The following is a 24,406-nucleotide window of genomic DNA, read 5'->3' as shown; positions in this document are numbered from 1 at the left end:
CTAGTGGTCCAAATATTTAAATTAGATCTGTTTTGCTTTGTTAAATATATTAGCAGTGGATGTCTGTGTGCAGTGAAATGTTTGGACAGTTGCATATTCATTATAAAGTGAGCAGTTTGTTCACACTGCCTTAAGTGGATTTTGTTGTATGCAAGTTAGAACAAAGCCCCGTGTTTTTAAAACGCTTTTGCTTTCCTGACCACCGCGATGTAAAGTATTAAATGACGTCAACATAATGTAATAGGAGCACAATTAAAAACAGTTACGGCCTGTTTTTGAACTGTTGTGTTTAGAAATGTTGTAAACGTGGTTCTCCCTTTGGAGGCTGGCGAACACTGAAGCAGCATTTTTTTAACCACCGGGACAAAGTCAGTCTCCAAAAGTCTCCAAACCAAGACCAGCCTGTTCTTATTCATCAATCATTCCTTGTTGACACTTTTTGGTTTCTTTCGAGGCTTTGACACAACCGTCGTTATTTCAAAATGCATGTGACTTAAATATAGTTTTAGGTTGATTCGAGTGAGACAATGCAGAGGGTTTGGGATGCAACTGATCTCTCTTCGGAAGTGTGACTTGCTGTAGGAGTTAACAACCTGCCTTTTTATATTTATATAACTCGCATTAACCTCATCCTGCAGCGATCCTGCAGGCAGCTTCAGCCGCGGAGGAGGAAGACGAGCAGGGAGCTGCTGGCTGTTCATCCATCCAACCAGCAGCAGCAGCAGCATCAGCATCGTCTCTCCAGAGACATGAGTATGCGTCGCCACCTGCAGGCAGCCGCGGCACGCTGCAGCTGTGCCGGACCAGGACCCTCTCAGACGGATTAGGACAGATGGGAGGGCGGTAATGACGCCTCTTTAGGGCGCTCTGGGAAGACGTTATTAAATGAAATCGCAATGACAGGAAAAGCTGCAAGCTGTCTTGACAAATGCACTGGAATCTTTTAATTCGTTTTTTTAAAATAATATTCTTGTCATAGCTTTTATTTCGATAAACTATATCATAACTTTTTTTCTGTCTTTTCAAAATAAATACTATACTTTGATTTTTTCTTCATGTGATTTCTTTTGGGAATAGCATGATGTTTTAATCAAACTTTACAATACTTTTAATGTATTTTTTCGACATATACATAAAACATCTGGCTTTTCACAACTATTTATTTTACATATTATACTATTGACTTTTAAAAGTATTTTTTGACTAACTTAAAATGCCTTTCTAGACAATCACAAACACTTTTTTTTCAACTTACTACATAATTACTTTGGTATAATTTGTTACTCTCCACCTTGACTTTATGGCTTTTTATTGTGAACATTTTCAAGTCCAAGTTTTTTTTTTTTTTCAGGAACCGTTTGACAAAATTCAGTCATAAATAATCATACATTTTATTGAATCACAATAACTTAAGACTAGTACAGTCAGTCCTTGACGAACTGCATCAATCCGCCCTGATGTAAAGAGACTGTACACAAAATACTCCTTTTCAAGTACTGTAACAAATCCGCTAGAAAAAGTCATCAAAATGCTGTCAGATAATTAACTATTTACAGGGTCATGTTACATTAAAAAATGTACAAAGAAGGCTTAACATTCATTGACTTTGTGTGTAATAAACCGACAGACTGGTCAAAATGCTTTCACAACATCCACACCTCTAAGAGCAGACGTTACTGGAGACAAACAGAGAATCTGTCCCTTTGTGCTTACAAGTACCATAGCAGGAGCGCCTCCAACATCTACACAGACATATGCACAAAGAACATGGGGCACGAATCTGAGTCCCAACGGGTCTGATTCCACGCTGGAAGTTTCGGCAGTGCTGAAGCCGCGCAGGGGACACGCGCACATAACAGCTTTTGGCTTCCAGTTGGAGATCAGAATGAATGTTGCATAGGATCTGTGAGTAAAACACTGAAAGCCGTGGACGTAGCGCCGGATAACATGACCCCGCCCTTCCCAGAAGGTGGGCCGGGGGGGTTGAAGAAGACAAAAAGTACAATTCTTTACATTTCAAGCCACGGAAATAAAAGTCAAACTGTTTTACGATATCATTCAACCACAGGTACCTTTATACTTTTAACCTCTGATTCCTTATGTCACTATGAACAAAGCAGCATATACACTAGTTTTCACTTAATTAGTTGAACATGTTTGATAGGACAGTTTTTTCATCACAAATCACATAAAACAGAATTATGAGCGTGACGAAAGCACAGTGAGAGGACGGGGGTGAGGTATGACATCAACACATCGTCTTGGACTTTCCTCACCCGGTCAACCTGCAAAAACGTTCCCACTTCGAGCACCAAAAACACATCAATATATATTTATTTATTTATTCATTCCCAGCCGGTGGCCCAAATCGCCACCGTCACAGCACTGGGTTACGCATGCATACACCTCAGTTTGGAACCCAAAGTACTGCTTCTGGTCCGCGGCGCCATCCCGTCGCCTTGCTGTAGGATGTGATGAGAGAGTCGCAGCTGCTCCTCGGCCCCCCGCGGGGGCTTCGAGGAGAGAGTCGACTCGGAGCCCTATTTTTTACGTTACAGCCACTTAGACGAAATTAAAAAAAAAAAATCTGCTAATGCACAAAGTCTGTTAGAAAAGAGTAAGGCATTGTTTGAATTCAGTCCAGCACCAAGGAGATTTGTGCTACAACAGCCGGTCTGGGCCAATGTGCATGGAGACCTAAAAGGATTGTTGAGTAGTCAAAAGTCACACAGAAAGTTGCAACATGGATGGAAAAGGAAGTGATGACCAACATGGTGAAGTTGGAAGGATAAATCCAGCCGTGGCGAATGTTTATCTCTCGGCTTAGTGCCTTTTCCTACTGAAACTGTGACTAAAGGGATTTAGTAAATTAGATTTAGTCCTTCATTTGACTTGGTTTTAGATGTTAGTGTCATTGTTTACAGCTGTGTGTTCGGCCAATGAAAGTGTGTATTATATTGTAACACGCTCTCGAGGAACTGAAGGTACAACGACACTTTCTCAGACAGGATGTAACCACGGAGGACCTCCATCTGATGCCGACAACATTTGGACTTTCACATCGTCCTGGTGCGTTTACAATGGGGCCACAATGTTAACCAACTTCCTCTCATGTTAATATCAATGATTGGCATTTATTAACACCTGTTCTCCTCCGTTTGCATCCAAGATTCGATGTGTATCTTTTTCAAGAACCTGTGGATTCACATTGGTTTTATGAGGGATGTACCAATGAACAATCCCTCTTAGAGGAGTGAGAGGCCGCATACCGGCACTTTCAACATTCACTTTTCCCCGATTTATTCTTGTGCGGCTTTTAGCGACAGAGGGGGAAGAAGAGCGGGAGGCTGCTGTGCGGCTCGTCCGTTCAAGCAGCAGCATCGTTTTTCCCCAGCGGCTCGTCGTTCCAGGCTGACTGACGCTCAGGAGACATGATGTCTCTATCGCCACCTGCAGGCGGCTCGGGCGCACTGCAGCCGGGCCGGACCGGGAGGGTCCGCGCCTGAAAGGACGGCGGCGGCTGTGACTTGCTGATGACGGGATCGGTGACGCCTCATCGACTGTCGGAGACAGGCGGTGTGCTTTTAGAAGTCAGGCTCCTGACAGAGGAGCCACTGGCCACAGCGGTGAAAATCAAAAAGAACAAAAAAAAAAAACAGCGCAGTGCAGTAGAAACCTTTTCGCTTTTTAAATATTTGGGTTACCTGCACCCAAATTAAGGTGGCTGGATTTCGTGTTGTGACATTTGCCCCTGGGGAGGATATTCCCACAGTTCTCCCGCAAAAGCTCCTCTGAAAACCGACCCCAGTGTGACCCTTGATCACAAGGTCGACTCCAGCGAAGTGTCCAGCAGGTCGTCATGGTGACCGTTGCTGTTGGAGTCGCTGTCGTAGCTCTGCGGACTCGATGACGTCGCCGCCTCCTTCAGGCGCATCAGCATGTTCATCTGTCGCCAGAATCAATGTGAGAATGTCGTTTTTAATTTCGCTCTGCGACTCAGACACACAAGAATGTTGTTTTCTTAATTTTTGTCATTTTTATTCTTGCCTAATTAAAATGAAGGCGTTTTTTCATTGCAACTTATAAAAAAAACTTTAAATAATGTTATTCTTTTTCTCAATAAAAAGAAACTAAGAGGCCTGTTTGTGGACCTCGAGTTCAGAGCATACTACCGTTTCCACGATCAAGTATCATCATTTCTCATGAACTGCTTGACATTAAGTATAAATTCTGCAAACGATTCCATCTGTCTGTGCACGACTTCCCCTTGGAAGTTAAATCTGCAATGGGGCGTATTCCTGCTCACCAGTGGGTCAGCGTCGCCGTCGCTCTGTGGGGGCTCTTTCCTGACTCCTTCCCTCGGGGCCGAGTAGCCATCGAACCCCACGTCCTCTGGGCGCAGCTGCAGCAGCGGCGGCCAATCAGCCGGAGTGGACGTGGCCGACCACGGGTAGGTGTCAATCACCCAGGCGGCGGGATCCTCCCACGCGGCCCTGCGGCCGTAGAGCTACAGAGAAACGCAGAATGTAATTCAGTTTGGCTGCCTAAAGCCATCAAAGTGTCTCTTCCGAGCCGAAGAGAAGCAAACCTCTCCACTGAACCGAGCCCCCCTGCACGCTGCATTCTGCTAATCAGCTACTAACCACATGCAGATTGAATCCAATTCACTTTGAGAAATACAACCCTGGTCTTCTACGAGGGCGGATCTCAACAGTTGTATCGTTCTGACTCGTTACCCGTCTACATCAGCTGGGTGCTTTACATGTCACCTCAGGATGTCCAACCATGTCTCTACCTGTTTACTTCTTACAGGTAAAGACATCATAAATACTGCGGCACTGAAGTGAAACATGTAATCCTTTGGCCAGAGCGTAATCGGTCCATCATTTTCCAATCCTTGACACGATGTCTCTGCATTGAAATGATGCGCATGCGTTACCTGCAGTCCCTCCCGCACGGCCTCCAGCATGTAGGGGATGATGGAGTAGTTCCAGAGGTCAGTGAACCAAACCCTGGATCCCTCCACGTCCATGGGACAGGACAAGAAGAGGCGAGGTCCTGCACGCCACAGAGCGGGGACGTAAGACACCGATCGTTTCCCACACATTCATGCGCGTTCATTGAAGGACAAAAGTCTGTACCGATGGTGACGTCCGAGGAGCTGTGCGTCTCCAGGAAGCGGTTGAGGTGGTGCCAAACCCGCGGGATCCAGTCGATGATCCTCACCAGCTCCACGTTGCGCGTCCGGCTGCCGATCTCCGTCTCGATCAGCTTCCTCCTCAGGTAGCGGCCCAGGAAGCCTTTCACCGGCTCCACGTGGTTGGCGCACAGCACCCACCTGGTCAGAAGGAGGACACGTATGTCGGGACTGTGCATCAGACACGTGAAAGCCAAGTCGACCCTTCAGCGCGTCAGACACAGCGCGTGCCGGATGCCAGCAGCCGTTTACCGGAAGTTGTGGTGAAGCTGCAGGTTGGGGGCCGATGACGTGGCTTGGCTCATGGTGCCGATGATGTAAGGGCTGAGATGACAGAAACACGCCGATTATAAACATCTGAATGTAATCCAAATATGTACGCATGACAGATGAGCGTGTTTGTGTGTGCATGAGAACTGACCAGTTCTGGTAGTTGCAGTTGAAGACGCCGTTGAAGATCTCTCCCAGGGAGCTGACGTGGTGCAGGTTGTCCAGAATGACCACCAGAGGGCCGTCCGTCCCCGGGACGCCGCTGCACTGCTCGGCCAAGCCCGACAGGTACTGACGCAACTCCTCCACGGAGAGAAACAGAGAGTCAATGGTTATTAGTATTTGTTTTTTATCTTCTTATCCTCTTGGGTTTATACACATCTAAATAAGACGGAATGTTTGAGTTAGCCTCTTTGCTATGATGATCTTAATACTCATATGTTAATTTAACCGCTTTGTGCTGCACCAATGCTAAAATCACATTTGTGTTCAGCATTCTAATGTTCTATAAACATGATTTCTATCATTTCCAAGTGCATTCCTTTCAAGTCACAATGGCTTTTTCTTCGTTGAAAAAACGTTTGGAAACTTTAAAATTGACAACCACGCTTACATGCATAATGAAGAATAAATATTGTGCGTTTACCTTGCTGGACTTGTGGTCCACGTTAAAGGTGACGACAGCTTGCGGGGTCAAAGGTCGGCCCTCCAGCAGCAGCAGGTGTCGAGACAGCTGATTGGCCAGGAAGGTCTTGCCCGTGCCGCTGGGGCCCGACAGGATGACGCGGCGGTGCTCCCTCAGCAGGGAGACGTAGCGCTGCAGCATCGGCTTCGGGATCAGAGTGTCGAACACCAGCGAGTCCACGTTCATGCCGCTCACACCTGGACACGCCGGGACGCCGCGGTTTGTCAGACAGGTGCGACGGGGGTAATCGTTTGAAGAGCGGACCGGGCGAGGCGGCGGTACCTTTGAGCCGGATGTTGATGGTGTCGCTGTCTCCCACCAGGTAGCCGCAGGGCAGCAGCTCGGGCGTGTGGGCGGCCTTGGGGACGCTGGGCCGGTGGATGTCTCCGATGTTGTATCCCGCCACGCTGTCGGAGGTCAGGCCCAGCTGGCTCAGCGGGTCCACGTGGGTGATGTACTCCTGTCGGACACAGAGCCTCGGCATTTGAGGGACGCTTTTGTGAAGTTTTGACAGGCCGCACCGGCTGGAAGACCTTTTCTGATTGTGCATCACTTAAACGCTCAAATAACCGCGTCGCCTGAAATCCGTAGCGGGAGAACACCGTGTCGTGTTTACCTTGAAAAGGCGCCTGACGACTCCGTCCAGGACGTCCCACTTGGTTTTACCGCTCACGCCGATGCAACCGATGAGAAAATGGCGCGGCCGGCCCTCCTGCGACGGAAAGACGCGACTGGCTTCAGAAACCACGAAGCCTTCGCGTACGTTAAAAAAAACGTAATGAATCCGTCCGCTCTCACCTCTCCCCACTTGCCGTCCTCGTCCAGGCTGACCACCATCTTCACGTGTCGCCCCTCCTTCCTCATCCCTGCGTCTCCGCAGGTGTCGTCCAGCAGCATGTCTGGGAATGAGGCGGAGCAAAGTCAGACAAGGCGTCTCCGATTCAATCACTCAAGTCAAGGACATAAAGTCACTGCGGAGAGTCAACAGCAACTACGTTTATTTCCTGACTGTTGTCTGTGACGTCCGGTTGGAGCCTCCTCGTCATCGCGCATGAATATAAATGTCTCACCCAGGCTGGTGGACTCGCTGGTGGTGAGGTTGAGGCTGTGCTGGGAGAGACCCGGCCCGCTCGCCTGAGCCTGGCCGTGTGCGTGATGGGGGGGAGGGGAGGAGACGGAGGCCTGCGAGCCGATCCTGCTGCCCTGATTCTCCACCTTCAGACGGTCGTTCTCCGTCTTCAGCTTCTCGATCTCCACCTGCGGATACGCGCGCAGAGGTGATGGGGTGGGTTCACAAAAAGCAGCTAATGGTTTATTATTTCCAAACTCAAGGTGTAGTTTCGACTAATGTGTTTAGATCAGACCAAGTTAATGAATGCTGTGAATGCAGTCAATAAAATACTTTTATATTATACTTTTTTTGCTGATAAAAATGGTTTGCAAAATAGAAAAACAGTGCTTCAATTTACTAAATTCAACTAATAGTTATGTATTTTATATTTACTATTCCTACTACCACATTAATTGTGTGTTGCAGGTGTATAAGGTGACGTAAAATGTTTAGGTTGAAGTTTAGGCTTGATCCTTGAACATCTTGAAGTCAACTAACTGAATTCATTGTTTTGTGCAACATTACAGAAAGAATTGGACTCTGAATAAGAATATGTGAATAAGAATAAGTGGATCACAATTAAAAGACTGCTGCTGCTGCTGTGATCGCACTGATTGTGACCAGAGAGGACTTCAGATTTACAGAATTACCATATTCATATTCATATTTGTGTGCGTGCTCCTGCGTACCTGCATGCGGTTCATGGCCTCCCGGAGCTGGTCCAGCTGATGAGCGGAGCTGAGAGCCTCCAGCCGAATGTCCGTCAGCTTCATCTCCTTCTCCCTGAGCTCACTGCGCAGCTGCATCACCGTCTCCGCCTCGCTGTCCAGACACTCGGACAACCTGCACACACCCCACCCCGACGACACGCACCGTTTTAGTCACATGACCCGGACCGGGACCCATTGCCCATTACTCGCGTTACCCCAAACGTTACGGGACGCCCGCGTACAGCGAGTTGGAGTGCGTGTTCCGGAGCACGTGGCTGTTGCCCGCGGTGCCGTTGTGGGGGAGTTTGGGGGACGACGGCAGCGACGAGTCCGTCATCTCCTCGATGTCGGAGTGGGAAGAGGCCGACTTGGGAGATTTCTTCTTGCTGAACGCTTGTTTGAAGGAGCTGCGCAGCTGCAGGTGAAAAAGAAGAGAAGGAGGGCGAGAGGCGGTGAGCGGGCGACAAACACCTTACTGGGGAGGAGGGGAGGAAAGTGCCGGAGAAAGTGGGAGAAAGCAGCTGTGAGAAAGTGGGAGGGAGTCAAAGGGAGTAAAGGAATTATGGGTAGACGTGAATAGTTGCTTATAGCTCATTGTTTTTGTTTTTTTTAACAAATCTGTTGTCTCGTTGGTTTTCTTTTATATTCATTAAATGTAATGTTAAATTACATGTAAATGTTAAACTGTATGAAAAATAGATATTAGCATAATTAGCGATAGTTTTTCTATTCTAAAATATCAATGATTGCTGCTTTAAAAAGAATTCAGCAATTTCTAGAGAGGATCTGTAGAAAAAACAGAAATGATGAGCCATATTCAAACCACATGAACCAAGTCAACATCTGTTTGTTCCTCACAGTTTGTGTTTAAAGGAGAAATCCACCCATGAATACTCTACACTCTTAGTTCTACTTTGGTTACAGATTTTTCAAGAATCCTTCGAGAAATGTTTTTGATTTTGAAGATCAAACAAGAAAGAAGTTCCAGGATCATCTTTCCTTTGTATTTCTTACATCTGTGGAACATGTGGGCGAAAAAGGTTCAGCCAGTTTTGTAAGGTGCATTTCAAATGAAAGAAAACTATTTTCAGATTTAGAACACCTCAGCCTCTTTTAGCCACCAAAAGTTATATTATATCCTTTTCCCACCTGATTTCAGCTCACAAACACAGAGAAAACATCTCAGTATCGTGTCGTGTCAGAAAATGGACCGCCTAATCTCTGACTCACTGATACGGTATTTTCTGGTGGATTTTTCCTTTCAACAGCTAACACAGGGGTGTCATTCATCATTTCCAGGGATTAGCAGTGTTGGAGAGGAGAGGACAGGCACTACGGTGGCAGCAGAGGACAGGAGGAAAAGGACAAAAGGTTAGTAACCCATAAAAAGGACGGTGTGTTTCTCTCACTGCACACAGCGCACCATCCTTACCTCATAGACCTGCCACATGAAGCGAAGCAAAGGAAGACAGAGAGACAAAACAGCACATGTTCATATGGGTCTGAGGTGCGTCAATGTGTTCAGCCAGGGACGGAGATTAAACTAAAGGCCCATACAGGAAGAACGCCACATCACAACCACCATGAAGCCTTTCATGATCCATTACACACAAACTGCCCCTATACGCTCCGCATCACATGCAACGTACGAGCACCTGCATGGAGGAGTCGTCTACACACACCCTGACAGCTGGAAGCACATCTGCACACACATCCACACACAGCGGTTGTTTATTATCACTGTGACCTAAAGCGGGAAGCTCCGCACGAGTCTTTTCCTACCACGAAGCACGACACCGCTCTTCCTAAACTCCAACACCGGGATCAGGTGCTGACAAACAACAACAACACGTCGGAGGGGGACAGAAAGCTGCGTACGTCATCGTCTTTCATTTGTCCTCCGGTGCACAGAAAAGTCTTTCAACGACAAAAAGGACAAATTTGTAAGTATGTAACATTTTTATTGTGGTAAAGTCACTAATAGTCACTATTGAGCTGACGATACGACCGGATTACTTGCAGTTTAAAGAGACAACTACTGCAACTAAATTCAGCCCAGACTCACGACAGCTAAGACAATCTGAAGTGTATTCACCTTTTCCCCGGTGAAAGCGGCCTGAAGGGGAGAAACCCAAGCGGGTGACACCGACACGCACACACACACACACACACACACACACACACATGAAAATGCACATGAAGGAGACAAAGACCAAAGCAACACCAAAGAGTCCCGATCGGCTGCTTGTTAGTAACTCATCTTCATCTTCACGCACCAGCCTCTTTGCTTTTCATCCGCGGCCTCTTACCCAGTTCTTCTTGTTCTTCTTCTTGTTTTTCGCATCGGCGTCCATGTTGGAGCCCACACTGGAGTGGCTGGTGGCGCTGGCGACGCTGCTGACGCTGTCGGAGGAGTGCTGCCTCCTGATGCGCAGGTCGGGCTGCTGGTTCTGCTGCTGTGGACTGCCGTTGCCGCCCGCTGTGGATATGTTATAAATATGTAATAAACATCTAAATAAATGTCGGCGACGCGTTGTTCCCGGGCCGCGTGTGCTGCTGGTCCGTACCGGTCCTGTCCCCTTTGTGCGTGAGCTCAGGCGTGTTGATCACCCCGTTGATGGCGGCCTGAGCCACAGCGTTCTGCCTCTTCAGCAGCTCGATGGTCTTCCTCAACTCGTTCAGCTCAGAGTCCTGCACGGAGGAGACGACGGGCGCGTCAGACAGCTGCCGAATGTGCACTTTGCTCGCCGTCTGCGAGACGAGCGCTTCTCACCTTCTGCTCCGCCGTCAAGGTGAGGCTCTTCAGCCGGATGGTCATGTTGCCCAGACTCTGTTCGAACGCCGCCACCAGGTGAGCCTGCGGGAGAAGAACACAGGTGGGGGTAAAAAAAAAGAGGAGATTTTCACTTTATTTTCCTTATTCCTGGCTGATAAATGTAAAGATAGTGTATAATTGTACTTGATTATCTAACAAAGTGTGAACGCCGTGGGCAGATGGGATTAAAACAGACAAGTAAAACAAGCAGGTTTTAAATACATGTGGAAAGAAAATGAAGGATTAAATTAGTAAATTCACAAATTACCCCAAAAATAAGCATTTGAGCGGGAAGGTGAGCAGGTTCAGCCTTCACTACATCGTTTTTGAGGCTTTCAGACAAATACAAACGAGGCCTGCGGGACGTGTGTGCGAGTTGGGGGGCGGTGCAGACTTCTCGGCCTCGGGGGTAAAGAGGCGTGTTCAGATAATTCATCCTCTGTCTGAGGCGTGTAATCAAATATATGAACGGACAAAGCCCCCCCTCACACCCCCCAGAAACCCCCCCACTACCAATTTCCTTCTTTCAACACCCACACCACACCTTCTTGCAACCTGGCGTCGGCGGCTATATATCTTCGGTTCACATCTGCTACTGTCCCTCAGACTTTACCCCCCCCCCCCCCCCCACTTCCACTTCCACATCTCTAATCCACAGCCAAAGCTGCAGCGTGCGCTGGCTCGGGCAGCAGATCGCGAGCGGAGCGTGGCGAGACATGTGTGAAAGAATTGTGCCCGGAGACGCTCAAAGAGATCTTCAGATGGTTCCGCCAGATGTGAAATTACACCTTCTGGGAGCAAAGTGCTCGGTTGGAGCGTCGTGTGCCGCGTTTGATGAGGATCGGGAAAATGTTCTGCCGGGCGATCCTGAATTGTTTTGGGGCCACATTTCGGAGAGCGTGAAATGATCCGTACACGCTATTTTTGTGTCAACTTTGGACTGTTGACTTTGGTTTGAAATGGTGTATCTGCAAAACTAATCTTATTCTTAACAGCCTCAGTTGCAATGTGTGTTAGGGAACGTAGAGCAAACGTTGTCATTTATACGTGATGAACTAAGAAGGTGATCGTTGTAAACACAACCTGCTGAACATCACCATGGTCATAAATGTTTCTTATATTATATATTAATATTATATATTAATTTAAGTAATGGTACTTATTTACTTTAATTATCTGGCAAGATGCTGAGGAACCATTTCATAGATTTAAAAAAAATCAGAACTCTACTGTTTATTTTTTCAGTTCTACATTTCTACAGATTTTCAGATCCAATATTATTTTGGTTTCCATCACAAATTGAGGAGAAAATGTCTTTTGGTGTCTCATAACGTACTGTAGTTTTAAATGATCTGTATTTATGAAATACCCTTGTCCAAAACAAACAGACCATCCAACTGACTAAATGATATTATTGTTTACTATGTAATAAATACCTCAATAATACATTTGTTTTAAATCCTGCTAAATCAGATTCTGTGACAAAAGGTGCACAGCTATTGTTGAAAATATAAATGTTAGAATGTGGCACAATAGACCCTGGAAGGAGACAATAGACATATACGTTTGCTTTGGAGTGTGCGTGCGTATGTGTTGTGTGTGCGTGTTGTGTTTGCTTACATTGGCACTCAGCTGTGTCGTCAGGGCGGAAACTTTTTCCTGGGAGGCGTCCAGCTCCCGACGCAGCTTGCGGATCTGAGGACGTGAAAGGAGCACGACATCAAAAACGCACCGTGCCGAAAAGCACACACACGCGCGCCTGCATCATCAGGGCCGTGCGATGAAACGCACACGCAGGAAACACGCAGAGAGACGCGGCGAAGTAAACGAGGGAGGCTCCCAGATGGCCGCTGGGATTTGAGGAGATGAAACGCGGTGGACGCATAAAGGAGCGCACACAGGTGTGCACAGGTGTTCGGAGCGGGACAAGGGCTTGTTACAGGGTCGCTCACAATACAGTTACACGCGTAACACGACACGGCTGTGAAAACACGGCCGCCCCCCCCATCACCCGTGTCCCGACAAGCCCGAGCCGCTTGCACATAGAAAATTAAAGAGCAGAGAAAGCCGCGGGATAGAAGTGCCGTGGGCGGGCTTGACACTTACCTCCGACTGCGACTTCTCCTCGTTCTGCAAAAACAAACATCACAGGAAGAGAAAATCATTAGAGGAAGTTGAGACTGATGGAATCCTGAAAGCGCTTTCATGACGCGGAGCAGCTGAAGCTGCCGCGGGTGGGCCGGCGCAGTGTGCGATTCATCAGCTCCACGGAGACGAGGTGTGTAAGCTGTGGAGGAGATCGTCTGGTGTAATGTGTCCGGAAAGCAGAGATATCGTCCTGAAGGCATTGCACTCATCGGTGCAGCGTGTGTGTGTGTGTGTGTGTGTGTGTGTGTGTGAGAATCGCATTGTCTCCATCACAATAGCAGGTAAAGACAAGTAGCCAAATGCACACAGAGCGAGGGCGTCTCTGACACACCCTGCCGCTGATGTTCACCGAAACAGCCAAACATGCAACACCCGCATTTATTTATATGTAAACAAGCTGCACCGAAACTGCACCGAGAAGGTTTTTCTCCCAACTGGACCGGAACCACTTTCACAGATCCTTCACCGACTCAAAGACGGGTCCAACTGGAGCTGAAGTTCAATGTCAGGTTAACACCTTTAATTTGCACAAAGATGTTCTGGTGGTCGTGTAAAGCACAATACAACCTCTTTTTGTCATCGGAGCAATTGGAGGATATTATTACATAACAAATCAGTATTAAATGTAGAGCATTAATATCACAGTTGAAAACTATTTGCTGTGTGTAAAGATGTAGTGAGGTTACGTCTCTGTGGCATTTGTTTGCACTGTTAGCGCTCTTAGCAGCGTTAGCTCGCCACGTCGAGAGCCAGAAGCAATAGAAACGCTACGACTTTACAGATTGATTTAAACTGTCTTACAATCTCCTGAAAGGTTTTACTATTGGTCCGATTGTTTTGGCTTAATAGCAGAATATCCGAAAGCAGGATTTTTTTAACGACATTTTCAATTCAATTCTGCAATAGTTTTGTCAAAAACACATCAGATTCATTTATTTGATATTTAACACAAGGAAGTGAAAACATTTAGTAGTTTTCTGACATTAGAATAACTCGTTTAGAGGATTATGGCGTCCTGGTGTGGGTTTGTCCTCTCTTCATGCTTTTCGAGTGTTGGTTTGTGCATTCATCCGCACACGCTCTACACACACCCAAACACGCATGGCCAGTTGATCCTAGATACACAACACGCCGGCGTGTCTCCTAAACGCAGTTAAAGGAATATGAAGCAAACTAAATGCATCATTCCTTCTTTCAAATTCTATTTATATATATTATACATAAATACAATATATAGGTGTATATGTAATGTAATCAACGTAATGTCAGCTTTAAGTCAGCTTAAAAAAAATGTGATTTCTGTGCAATCTCTGTAATTATATGTCTGACTAACAGCTGTGTTTAAGTCCAATAGACCAACAACAGAAGGACCCCTCCTCTTTAAACCCCCTCCCCTCCCCCTCCTCCTCTTCTTCCTCCTCTTCCTCCCTACCGTTTGTTGCCAGGATGTGACTGTGCCCGTCAGCGATAACGTCGCCATCATCTTTGCCTCCACTCTCTTCCCTCCCTGAGTTCAAACGCGTGACTCCCGGGCTCAAAGGACCAGCCAGTGGCGAGCAGAGATCCGATGTCTGAGAGTTTCTCTGCGACACCTGCCCAGGTGAGTAGGCTCGGCCCACAGAAGGGAGGAGGAGCTATGCTATGAAAAACCACGCTCTGATTGGCTTCTGTTTGCACAGCCAACAGCTCTATAGCCAGACCTTTTTTCCTCGCAGGGTGTTTGAGTCAGAATAATCCGGATGGATTAGAGGGTGAATGTGTAACGGCGTATTTGCCAACTCAAATGCGTAGTATTTCATAATCCCCTGTGCAAAAAGCAGAAACAGGCTGCTCTGGTTCACATGAATTGTGGATACATCCGCTGATAGATTTGCAAATAGTTTTGAAAACAAGAAATAATTATCGATTAATTAATAAGGCTGATATTTTTAAGTACCTTATATATCCTGCACTTTTGAAGATTTTCAAAATATTGATATCCGAGAGTCCAAATATCTACATTGTTTTTAAAACATGTTTTAATGTGAAAATTAGGTTTCACTGCAAAATAAACTTGACATTTCTCTCTAGTGGGCAACAAATGTAACGGCGAAGCGAAACATCCTTAATGTAATGTCAAAAAAAGAACAGCCCATACTATAGTTACACTAATCTCCAGGATTCACATCAACGTTTCATGTTCTTTCAACTCACCGTGGAGTAAATGGAAGAAGTGCTGGAGACCAGAGAAAGGGAAGAGCCATGAACTGTAGACACAAAAACCACAGAGCAACAGCGGCGATTAGAAAGTACATAAGTACACACAACGGCCCCTGTAATTATCAACAGACCCCCCACACAAACCACCCGCCTCCTCCTGAGCACGACCGCTGCGGCTCTGCAGTCGTGGAGCTAAAACTCCTACACGTCACGGTCGGACTGTGGCGCAACTGATGGCAGCCGCTGATGACTCAGCCGCTAATCACACATCAGAGGCCCGGGACACAACGGCAGCAGTGTTTCAGAATGGGATCAGCAGCGTGATGTCATCGACCGCACCGGGAAGTTGGGATTGATCCCAGCAGATTGATGCATTCATTCATTCATTCGTTACCCTCACAGAGGGAACCGTTTACTGGGCACCCGCTTTCATCTTATTTGGGCCTAGACAGCAATGAGTGTGCGGATCCGCATGGAAAGGAGAATTAAAAAAGGTTTAAAATCTCAGCGATCGGCGTGTGACGTGGATATTGAGACGTATTTCACACGAGCGTCTCGTAATCGGAGGATGGGAACAGAAAGGCGGCGGCTAATAACCTGTTAATTCCCGTGAAGCATTCATCTTGTCCAAATACCTTTGAGCATCTATTGCTAAGAGACACACATCTAAACTGTCTTATTTGGTTTGCACAGATATAAAGAAGGTGGTCACATGTGAAGGTGAGTCGGGGTGGAGGAGATGGAGTGACACAACCGCTTTCGTCCTGTCAATCAAACAGACGGTCCGGTAACAACGCATGCGCATGAACCGCGTGTCCTCGGCAGACCCGCACATTGTGATCCAACGCACAAACAAAGAGAGGGAAAGTAATGTTGGAACTTGTGTACATGTCATCACATCTCTCTCACGCCTCTCACGGTGATCCCTGTAATTATCTTCTGAAAGGGAAGGACAGACTCATGGAGCTGGGAAAAAAGTGAGAAATGCTGGGGGGCGTGGTAGGGAGGGAGGGGGGGGGGGTGCAATACAAATAAGTAATAATGCATGTGCATAATAGCATCACAATACAATAAGTGCAGGTAACTTCAATAATTCAGGTGAATTAAATGGATCCTTTATCCAGTTTTTGGACTCGTCTCTGCTTATGAGTAAATGTAGTTGAATTGTCTCTGTATCTCACACCAGGATGATGATCCTGAGGTTCTGCTTTGTTGAATTTGGAGGCGAGAAACCAGACGATTGTCTCCCCGGTGTTATTTTTTTTTAAATGATGAAGGTGTTTTCTTGATAATTAATAACCTTTTTATTTTACTCTGTCCTGCACTCAAACATCTGTCTCATACTCTGTAGCCTACACACAGATGAAAACATTGTGGTGCTTTTGTATAGAATCCTGTACAGGCTCAACTCTGAGAGGGCGTTCTTGTAAAGAAAAGGATTAGGATCGTTTTGTTTGAAAGAACTTGCACACAGCTGATTCCCCCCGGAGGCACATTTACAAGAACCAGTAACAGCGTCACTGGATTTCCTCTCCAACTCGGTTTGTCTCTCATGTCGTTTCTTCCTCCGTATTGATTTGTCTTCTCGTCCCTACAATCTGTGTTTGGATCCATCCCCACAGCGTCTACGTCGGTCATCTGCGACGTCGGGGTTTACCTCCGTTTCCCAGTGTAAACTTTTGATTACACTTTAATTGCAAATAACGTCTTGTAGCTGCATTAATTAGTGCCTTTTTGTATGCATAGTAGTTTCGTGAAATGCAGGTTTACCACCAATTGAGGCTGTGTAACATTCTCAACATGTATTAGGGTGGATTTATCTCGTTAAGGAAACCACTTTGAACACAATCCCACAGCCGCCTCCCACCCAGCCCTCGTTTGTTCCTCGGAATTAGAGTTCTGCGCTTCTATAGCCCCAAAGGATTGAGCGGACTCCGGTGGAGCCACCTCGCCTTAGCGGGGAGTCTGCCTGCTCGTGGGAAAAGCACGGCGGGGCACTTTTCCCAATAAACAAGCTTATGAAAAAAACAAAGCTGCACCAAAGCTGATTATGGATTTCTAAAGGGACGGAGGGCTTTTATTAGAGGAGCGGTTGTAATCCCTCCTAATGTTCTCTAAACAAATGGAATAATACGTTTTATGCAACGGGGAAGGAGGGGTGGGGGGGGGGGGGCTCCAGACTGCAGGATTACATTTTAGCTAGAGATCGCACCAACATCACACAGTCACCAGTAATTCAATCCGCTTGTCTCGCATCCGTCCGCCTCCCTCACGTGTCCTCTCACCTTCCTCGAAGCCGTCCCTGAAGGAGCCCGACCGGCTCATGGTGCGAGTCTTCTCGTCCAGCGACATGCAGGAGTTTCTCAGCCGGTTGTCGCTGCAAGGGTCAAAGGGGACTTCCTGATTGGTCAGGCTGTTATTGCGCAGGCCGGTGAGGTTGATCTGAGCCGCCGAGGTGGGGCTGGATGCTGTGGGAAAGGCGCATGAAATAACATAAGGCGATGGAGGAAGTGTTTTCTTTTTAAGCGTTTTGTCTATGAAATGTCGGAGGAACAGTTTTACTTTTACTTTTTTAATATTTGAGTTTGTATTTGTGATATTTGTCCACCAAGCGAGAACACGCGCAAAGTGGGAGTAAAGTATAGACACAAGGAGGGCTGTTTTCGGCGTACCGAGCTGTGCGAAGTTGAAGCGGGTGCCAGAGGGGGAGGTGATGCTGGAGCTGGGGGAGAACGGGGAGTTACTGGCCGATTCCTGCAGCCCGCTGGTGGAGTGGGAGCGCAGCCAATCACGGGCCTCCTCGTGGCTCCGCATCTGTGGGGACGGGCCGTACCTACAGGGAGTCAAAGATAAGATTAAAGTTGAATCGACAACAAAAGAAGTGGGGATTTTGTTCCCGGATAAGATGATCTGTATTCCGATCTTTTAAAAAACAAAAAAAGTATCAAGCAGGCAGATTAGTTGCCGGGATCAAACAGGATGGATCAGATGCCCGAAACAAGGAATCACAACACCATGAACCTAAGACTGATTCTCAGCGGTGAGCCACAGAAACTAGAGGGTGAAAAAAACAAAAGCAGAAAAGAAGCCAAGGAACATTTGACCCCCTCAATCAGGCCCGCTACAGCACAACACAGGTATGGTTCTACACCACGACAGAGTGACAAGCCTCGTCACGGAAGCACGACACAACAACACAAGTGCCGACAAAAACATCCAAAGCGACTTTCTGTTCATAAGGGAGCACCAGCCTCAAAGAGTGAATGTAGACGCAGAAATAAAAAAGACAATTTGGTAAAAACCAGTGTGTGAAAGCGCGACACTTCCGAGCGGGAGGTGGAGTCAGTACCTGAATCCTTTCTTAGGCAGAGTGTTTCTACCACAGTGTGGCCCGCTGTGGGAGAGAAGCACTTTAGAGGAGGAGAGCAAAGGAGGCAGGGAAACATCTGTCTGCATCTCTAAAGGACTACCAAATGCATCCAAACTCAATCTTTAATGCAGGCCTAAAAATACTTTGACAAGGAGTTGACATGATTTTCTTTAAAGTTGAATTTGCCCGATCGTACTTTAGATTCTCAGGGTTCAGGAATGCTGAGACCTCAAGATTGAGGCTCTTGCAGCGTGAAATAGATCAAAACGTCTCGTGCCGATGCTGTCGGGTAAACGTGCACAGACAAACTCCACCACTAGGCGGCAGCAAGTGAACACGGCACCACTCAACAGAACCAGTGAAGGTGCCAACATCCACACAGAAAACCTCACATTTACACTCCCGCACTTCCTTTCACACCGGACAGAGAGCTCCTCAAAACAACCACGAGCTGCCACACAGAGCGCTAATCTCGGCGCTGAAAAGAGCCGCTCTTCATCACCGAGCCCCTCTGTGCGGCGGCGGGCGGCGGTTTGGCAGCAACCTCGGGCCGCTCTTTCACCAGAGGCCCAACACACAGCGCGCACACAGGCACGTTTACCTGTCCTGCCTCCGAGGCAGCGTGTTTCGGCTGAATAAAGGGCTAGCGGACGGAGAGGAGAGCGGACTGAAGGAAGACAGGAGGGGAAAACGCACAACAGACACAGAGAAAGAAGGTTTTAGAGAGTAAGCCGAGTCCTTTTCGGGAACAGAGATCAACTGCAAAAAGCTTCTGCAGGCGATGACGTTAATACGAAGCCTCAGCGAGGAGGGTGATGTCATGGCCTCAAAGCTTCCACTAAGGCCATTAGGTTTCCTCTGTGACATTGCTGTCACATTGCACAGTCAACCTGTCAGGGGGGAATCCGCCACAATGACCACAGTGACTGTCTGGGTCGGCTGAGGACGCCACGGGAATTTGTTTCTGTGCTCGAGCGCGGACAGAGCGGCAAACGCGAGGCGACACCTCGCCCGGGACGGACGCTCTCTGCATCGCCTCCGTTCTGGATACACTAAAAGTACAATTCATGTCAGAGCTGTGGAAGAAGTATTTAGGTTCCTAAGTGGAAAATAACGTGGGCTTCTTTGATTAACAAAAAATGTTTAGTTTAAAAAGGTTAAATCTGTAAAGAGCAATGACCCAAAGCAGTGTATCGTATATCATTATACATTATTATTAAGAAGCATTTTAACAGTCCTAAAGGGGTTGAGTTGGATCTTCTTAATCTGTAACAAATGTCATTTAGTATACGTTCCATACGGGGGGCTAATGGCCAAACACTTTGTCTTTAAAGAACCGAGAAAAAGCCGCACTGATGAAGGCGAGCTGCCACACTGGAAAAACACATCACAGACTCCGACTCCGGTGGTTCTTTTTGGAAAAGGATAACAGAAATGGGACGCGCCCACTTTCATGTGCCCTTACCTCTCAGTCATGCCGGCCTTGGTGCTGCCGGCGCGTCCCAGCGCGGACAGGGTGTCCTCCTTGTGGGCGGCGTGGCAGCCGCTGCCCAGGCTCATGTCGATGGACTCGCTGCTGGTGTGCATGCTGCTGACGGAGGGGTATCCCATGCTGCTCGCCCCGCCGTGCCCGCCCAGCGTGCTCTCCCTGCTCTGGGCGGAGGAGCTGCTGAAGGTGGTGCCCCACGTCAGGCTGTTGGAGGGGCCGGTGGAGGAGTAGAACGAGCCGGGACTGGAGGCCTGCGGACGGGCCGGAGAGGATGTTATTGATTCGAAATCCTACAGATTGACTTGAAACGTTCTCTTTTATTTGATGATCTGCTTTACGGTCTCGTACGGTCTCAACTTTTGAACCAAACTGTGCTTCTTAAAAACAATGAGTCACTTTGTGTTGGAGACAGACTTCTGACTCGGCCCTATGAATCAGGAGAAGGTCACGGTGCGTTCAAGACTGAGCACGCTCAGACCTTGCTGCTCTGTTGCAATATGTAGCCCGCAGTTAACCCAACACGTCACCAAACCTGCTTATCTGTGCCTACGAAGAACACACTGGTTATCACTAGGAATTCATTGGACTCAAATGCAACTCCAAGATGAACACAAAGGAAAAGGAAAAACGTGGTGGGAAGTTAGTGCGTACAGCTAAAAAATAGCAGCATAACTAATGAAAAAGTAGCTGCTCCCGTGACTCTGTTCTAGGGACAAATAAGGATAATTCAGTCATTCTAAAGGAAAGTGTTTGAGTTAAAAAAACAACAACAACAACATTGTCTCTAATGAAGCTGTATCACCCAATTGTTAATTTACACTTATATCTAACATGTGAATCCACAGCCAGCTTTCTTCCAGGAGATTTTGCTCTCATCCTTTTCCGCAGAAGGTTGATCCGTTGGTTGTTTTTCGTGTCCGTGCTCACCTGCTCGCTGCCCAGCGTTCCGATCCCCTGCACTCGGCCTCCAAACAGCGGGCTGCTGGTCTCGCTGTCCACGCCGCCCAGCCCCGCGTCGGGGGACTCCAGCAGCGTGCCCACGTGGTTCAAGGTGGCGTGCGGGTTGGAGATAACAGTGGAGTTCTTCATGTTTTCAGTGGTGGTGACCGGAGCCTGTTTACAGGGCTTCCCACCAAACAGTCTGTGGAGAATCAGGGAGAGGACCGGGACTAAGGATGCCATTTGGTGAACAGTTTACATCATCAGACTGATGGTTGAAGTTCTACTGACTGAATATGTAAGTTCTGTCGACGTGAGAATCGCTTTTAACGGCGTTGTAAGCGTACACATAAAGAAAAAATACAAAGAAGAGGACAGAGAATATGATACTACATTTTTCTTGGTGCCTTATTATTCTACATTGCTTTTAAATAGTTTTTAGGCGACGTTGCCTGAAGCTGACTTTTCTGTATATTGATGATACATTGGATGCTGCTGCAAGAAGAAATGTTTGTCCTCCAGGGTTGATGAATATTAACAGGAAATTAAACACCAAATACATTCAAATTTAAATTTCTGTATCAAACAAGCGAGGAAACGAGGCGGCGGAGTGTGCCACCCTGAAGGTCCCAAAAACAACGTTTTATTATTCTTAACTTTGCGGCACGGAGAGGTAATAAGTGCCCCGGGTATACACACAAACACACACACACACACACACACAAAACTCTGTGACTAATCCCTGGTTAGAAGTAAATGGCGGGCTGTGATGACAGGAGCCGCGGTGGGCGATAATGGCAGCACGAGGCCTCTTTGAAGACTTATCACTCCCTCACATTAATGAGGGCAGAGCGCTGAGGTAAGACTCAGCTCCCATTACCCAGCACCACACCCTCCCTTCTCCACCCGGCCCCCATGCATCGGCAGCGCCGAGGGTTGGCAGCTGAGAGCCTGCCTTTCACAATGGCCTAATTTAACCTCCCTGAGCCTGAGGATGTGTGTGTGTGTGTGTGTGTGTGGAACAAGCCCACACGGGGGGATTATTACTCACCACTGCTTACCCTTCAATGAAGCTATAAGATTACTAACTTTTCAAATGACCTCCTCTCTCTCCCGCTGAGACTTTGTGTCTATGTTTGTGCTTCATGTGGGTAAAGTCAAGCCCATACAGGAAGGCCCAACACAGTACGGCTCATCAGTTAGCCCTCATTACGTCTGCAGCATCCCTGACTATACTGATTACATTCTATTCTGTGTGTGTGTGTGTGTGTGTGGGTGGGCTCACCTGCGCAGGGTGGGCGAAGAAACCTGCTGTCTTCCCGTCAGGGGAACGGTCGCTGCTCCTCCGCCCTGCATCCCGACTCCGCTCCTGAGGTTGTCCACCTCGGAGACGCCCTTCTCCCGGTCCGTCTGATTGGCCAGCAGGCCTCCCGGGCCGTTGGCCTTGTTCAGGCCGACTGGGTTCTTCCCGTGGGCGGTGACGGAGAGCACGGCGGCCTCGATGCTGCTGGTGGAGGAGCGGTTTCCGTGGCGGGCGGCCGCCCCCGCGCGGCTCGGCCTCGGGAGGCTGCGGTACTGCAGCGTGGAGCGGGCGCTCATGGGGAGGAAACCGTCGTCGTGGTGGTGGTGGCCCAGCATGGACGCGCCGTCCTGCCCGCCGGCTTTCAGCCCCCCCGCGAGCGAGCGCGCCCCGGATTTGGGCATCTTCCCCAGGGTGGCGGAGCCGCTGGTGATGGTGGCGCCGCTGGCCGTGACCATGGTCACCATCCCGTGGCCCTGCTTCTTGAAGCCGAAGGTGCTGGTAGGGGTGCGCGAGGTGTGCGAGTGTGTCTGGGGGTGGGGCTCTGAGACGGCGTGCGTGAGGGCGTTCGTCGTCGATGTGCGGCTGGTGGGGGTCGTCTGTTTCTTCGCCTCGTCGCCGCTGCTGCGTCCTGCGTCCGAGGGCGAGCGCTGAAGGCCGTTGGGACGTGGAGAGAGACAACCCTTTTCTGACACCTTGACGTCATCCGTCTTACCTGCAAGACGCACGGGGGAAAAACATCAGTGGGGCGGGGCTACAGTTTCCCCTCCCCCTCACAGATGAACAACTTTTATTGTTGCATCAGAAATGAGAGGGCAAGGAAAAAGTTGAAAACTTTGAAAAAAAAAGTTTTCCTCAGGTGGTGGAGGTCCGTGTTACCTGAACTGTGGGTCTTGAGGCCACTGGAGTTTGTGGAGCCCGCGCTGCTGGTGCTTTTAGTCCGGGGGGACGTCACCCCCACCTGAGTGCTCATGCCTCGCCTCCAGGAGCCCGTGTGGGACGCGGAGGGGGTCTTCCTCCCCGAGCCGCCCTTGTCGGACTCGTCGGAGATGTCGGAGGGGTTCCGGCGGCTGTACTTGGAGCCCGACTCCATCCTGGCTCTGCCGTCCGAGCCGCCGTTGGGCCTCTTCACCTCGTCTCCTGACCAGGCCTGGTGCACCGCGGCGGAGGCGGAGCGCTTCTCTGCATCTGTCACAGGCTGGAGGACACACGGACCGCCTTCAGGTCAGGTTCATTACTGCAGAAGAACGTTGGTTTTTGTGCTAGAAAGCAGGAGGCATCGCGCTGTGCGTAATGTTGCCAGAATCTACGCCGCCATCAGGTCGTGAGGAGAGAGTGCTCCTCCTTATTTGAATTTGAAGTTCTTGCTTTTACTGCAGGCAGCTCATACATTTGAGAGAATGACTTAAACTTAAAGGTCAAATCTCAAGTCTGTCACAGCGCTTTACGTCCCGTCAAAAGTCTGCATAAAGAAAAAGGCAAATCCGTGCCGTCTTTATTTTTTGAAGGCACACTTTACATTTCTTTTGACTTTTTCTTTTTGAGTTTTCATTGCTCTGGCTCCGGTGAACTCGCTAACAGTTGTTTGAGGGTGACAGTTGCTGTTGCCAAGGCAACAATACAAAAATGCAACATGCTGCTCTGCTAAAAGAAATGAAAGGAGACTTAATCAACCTGCAGTGTGTCAGGCTGCTCTACTGAGAGAAAGGCTCCTTTGTGCCCTTTTGTTTTGTTTTCAGCACCTCTGGAGCCATTATGGACACCGGTCACATGGTTCCACAGGAACGTGTCTCTGCTCACAATATTATTATTATCAATATTATCGTCTCACCTATCACTTTCCTGGAGCGTTTGTGGCTCTTAATCGGTGTTTAATGGTTTGAGGCCAGAATCAACATCAGCTTCAGCTTTGTGAGTTCACAGCTGTAGTCTCACATTCTTCACTGAATGCAGAGGAATGCTGGGACGGACTCGGTTTAGGGAAATGAGGCCAAGTGGAAGGATACGGTTGCATCAGTTTACTACTACCACGTCTAGTTTAAATTCGTTCAAATTATTTCTCAACATTATGGGACAGTGGACGACTTAACATCCTTGGATTTTTCATTAAAAATCTATACATAAAATGTTAGATATCATGGCGGAATATTTGGCTGATTTTGACATTAAGGAT

General features: G+C 48.1%; 1 protein-coding gene across 10 annotated transcripts in view; it reads right to left on the bottom strand.

Moving 5' to 3' along the window:
• Window positions 1-1,370: 1,370 nt before the first annotated feature.
• Window positions 1,371-24,406, bottom strand: part of nav2a (neuron navigator 2a) — a 150,844-nt gene continuing 127,808 nt past the window's right edge. For 8 of the 10 annotated variants that reach the window (XM_078085756.1, XM_078085759.1, XM_040202630.2 and 5 more), the window contains 27 exons: window positions 23,113-23,431; window positions 22,219-22,948; window positions 20,922-21,135; window positions 19,971-20,245; window positions 19,107-19,172; window positions 18,485-18,529; window positions 17,808-17,968; window positions 17,421-17,603; window positions 15,130-15,182; window positions 12,895-12,918; window positions 12,409-12,483; window positions 10,747-10,830; window positions 10,541-10,664; window positions 10,283-10,452; window positions 8,216-8,388; window positions 7,953-8,106; window positions 7,223-7,409; window positions 6,951-7,051; window positions 6,769-6,864; window positions 6,435-6,612; window positions 6,114-6,349; window positions 5,619-5,770; window positions 5,450-5,521; window positions 5,142-5,338; window positions 4,940-5,058; window positions 4,307-4,507; window positions 1,371-3,946 (listed from right to left, as the gene is read on the bottom strand). In XM_078085756.1, coding sequence (XP_077941882.1) covers window positions 3,821-3,946; window positions 4,307-4,507; window positions 4,940-5,058; window positions 5,142-5,338; window positions 5,450-5,521; window positions 5,619-5,770; window positions 6,114-6,349; window positions 6,435-6,612; window positions 6,769-6,864; window positions 6,951-7,051; window positions 7,223-7,409; window positions 7,953-8,106; window positions 8,216-8,388; window positions 10,283-10,452; window positions 10,541-10,664; window positions 10,747-10,830; window positions 12,409-12,483; window positions 12,895-12,918; window positions 15,130-15,182; window positions 17,421-17,603; window positions 17,808-17,968; window positions 18,485-18,529; window positions 19,107-19,172; window positions 19,971-20,245; window positions 20,922-21,135; window positions 22,219-22,948; window positions 23,113-23,431 — 4,515 coding nt within the window. In that variant the 3' untranslated portion in view covers window positions 1,371-3,820. The remainder of the gene's footprint in view (window positions 3,947-4,306; window positions 4,508-4,939; window positions 5,059-5,141; window positions 5,339-5,449; window positions 5,522-5,618; window positions 5,771-6,113; window positions 6,350-6,434; window positions 6,613-6,768; window positions 6,865-6,950; window positions 7,052-7,222; window positions 7,410-7,952; window positions 8,107-8,215; window positions 8,389-10,282; window positions 10,453-10,540; window positions 10,665-10,746; window positions 10,831-12,408; window positions 12,484-12,894; window positions 12,919-15,129; window positions 15,183-17,420; window positions 17,604-17,807; window positions 17,969-18,484; window positions 18,530-19,106; window positions 19,173-19,970; window positions 20,246-20,921; window positions 21,136-22,218; window positions 22,949-23,112; window positions 23,432-24,406) is intronic. The other 2 variants (XM_078085754.1, XM_078085757.1) reach the window with 2 other exon arrangements.

Source organism: Gasterosteus aculeatus, chromosome 12 (genome assembly GCF_964276395.1).
Source record: "Gasterosteus aculeatus chromosome 12, fGasAcu3.hap1.1, whole genome shotgun sequence".
Taxonomy (NCBI): domain Eukaryota; kingdom Metazoa; phylum Chordata; class Actinopteri; order Perciformes; family Gasterosteidae; genus Gasterosteus; species Gasterosteus aculeatus.
The sequence above is the reverse complement of the archived record's forward strand: the minus strand, read 5'-3'. Positions and strand labels throughout refer to the sequence as shown.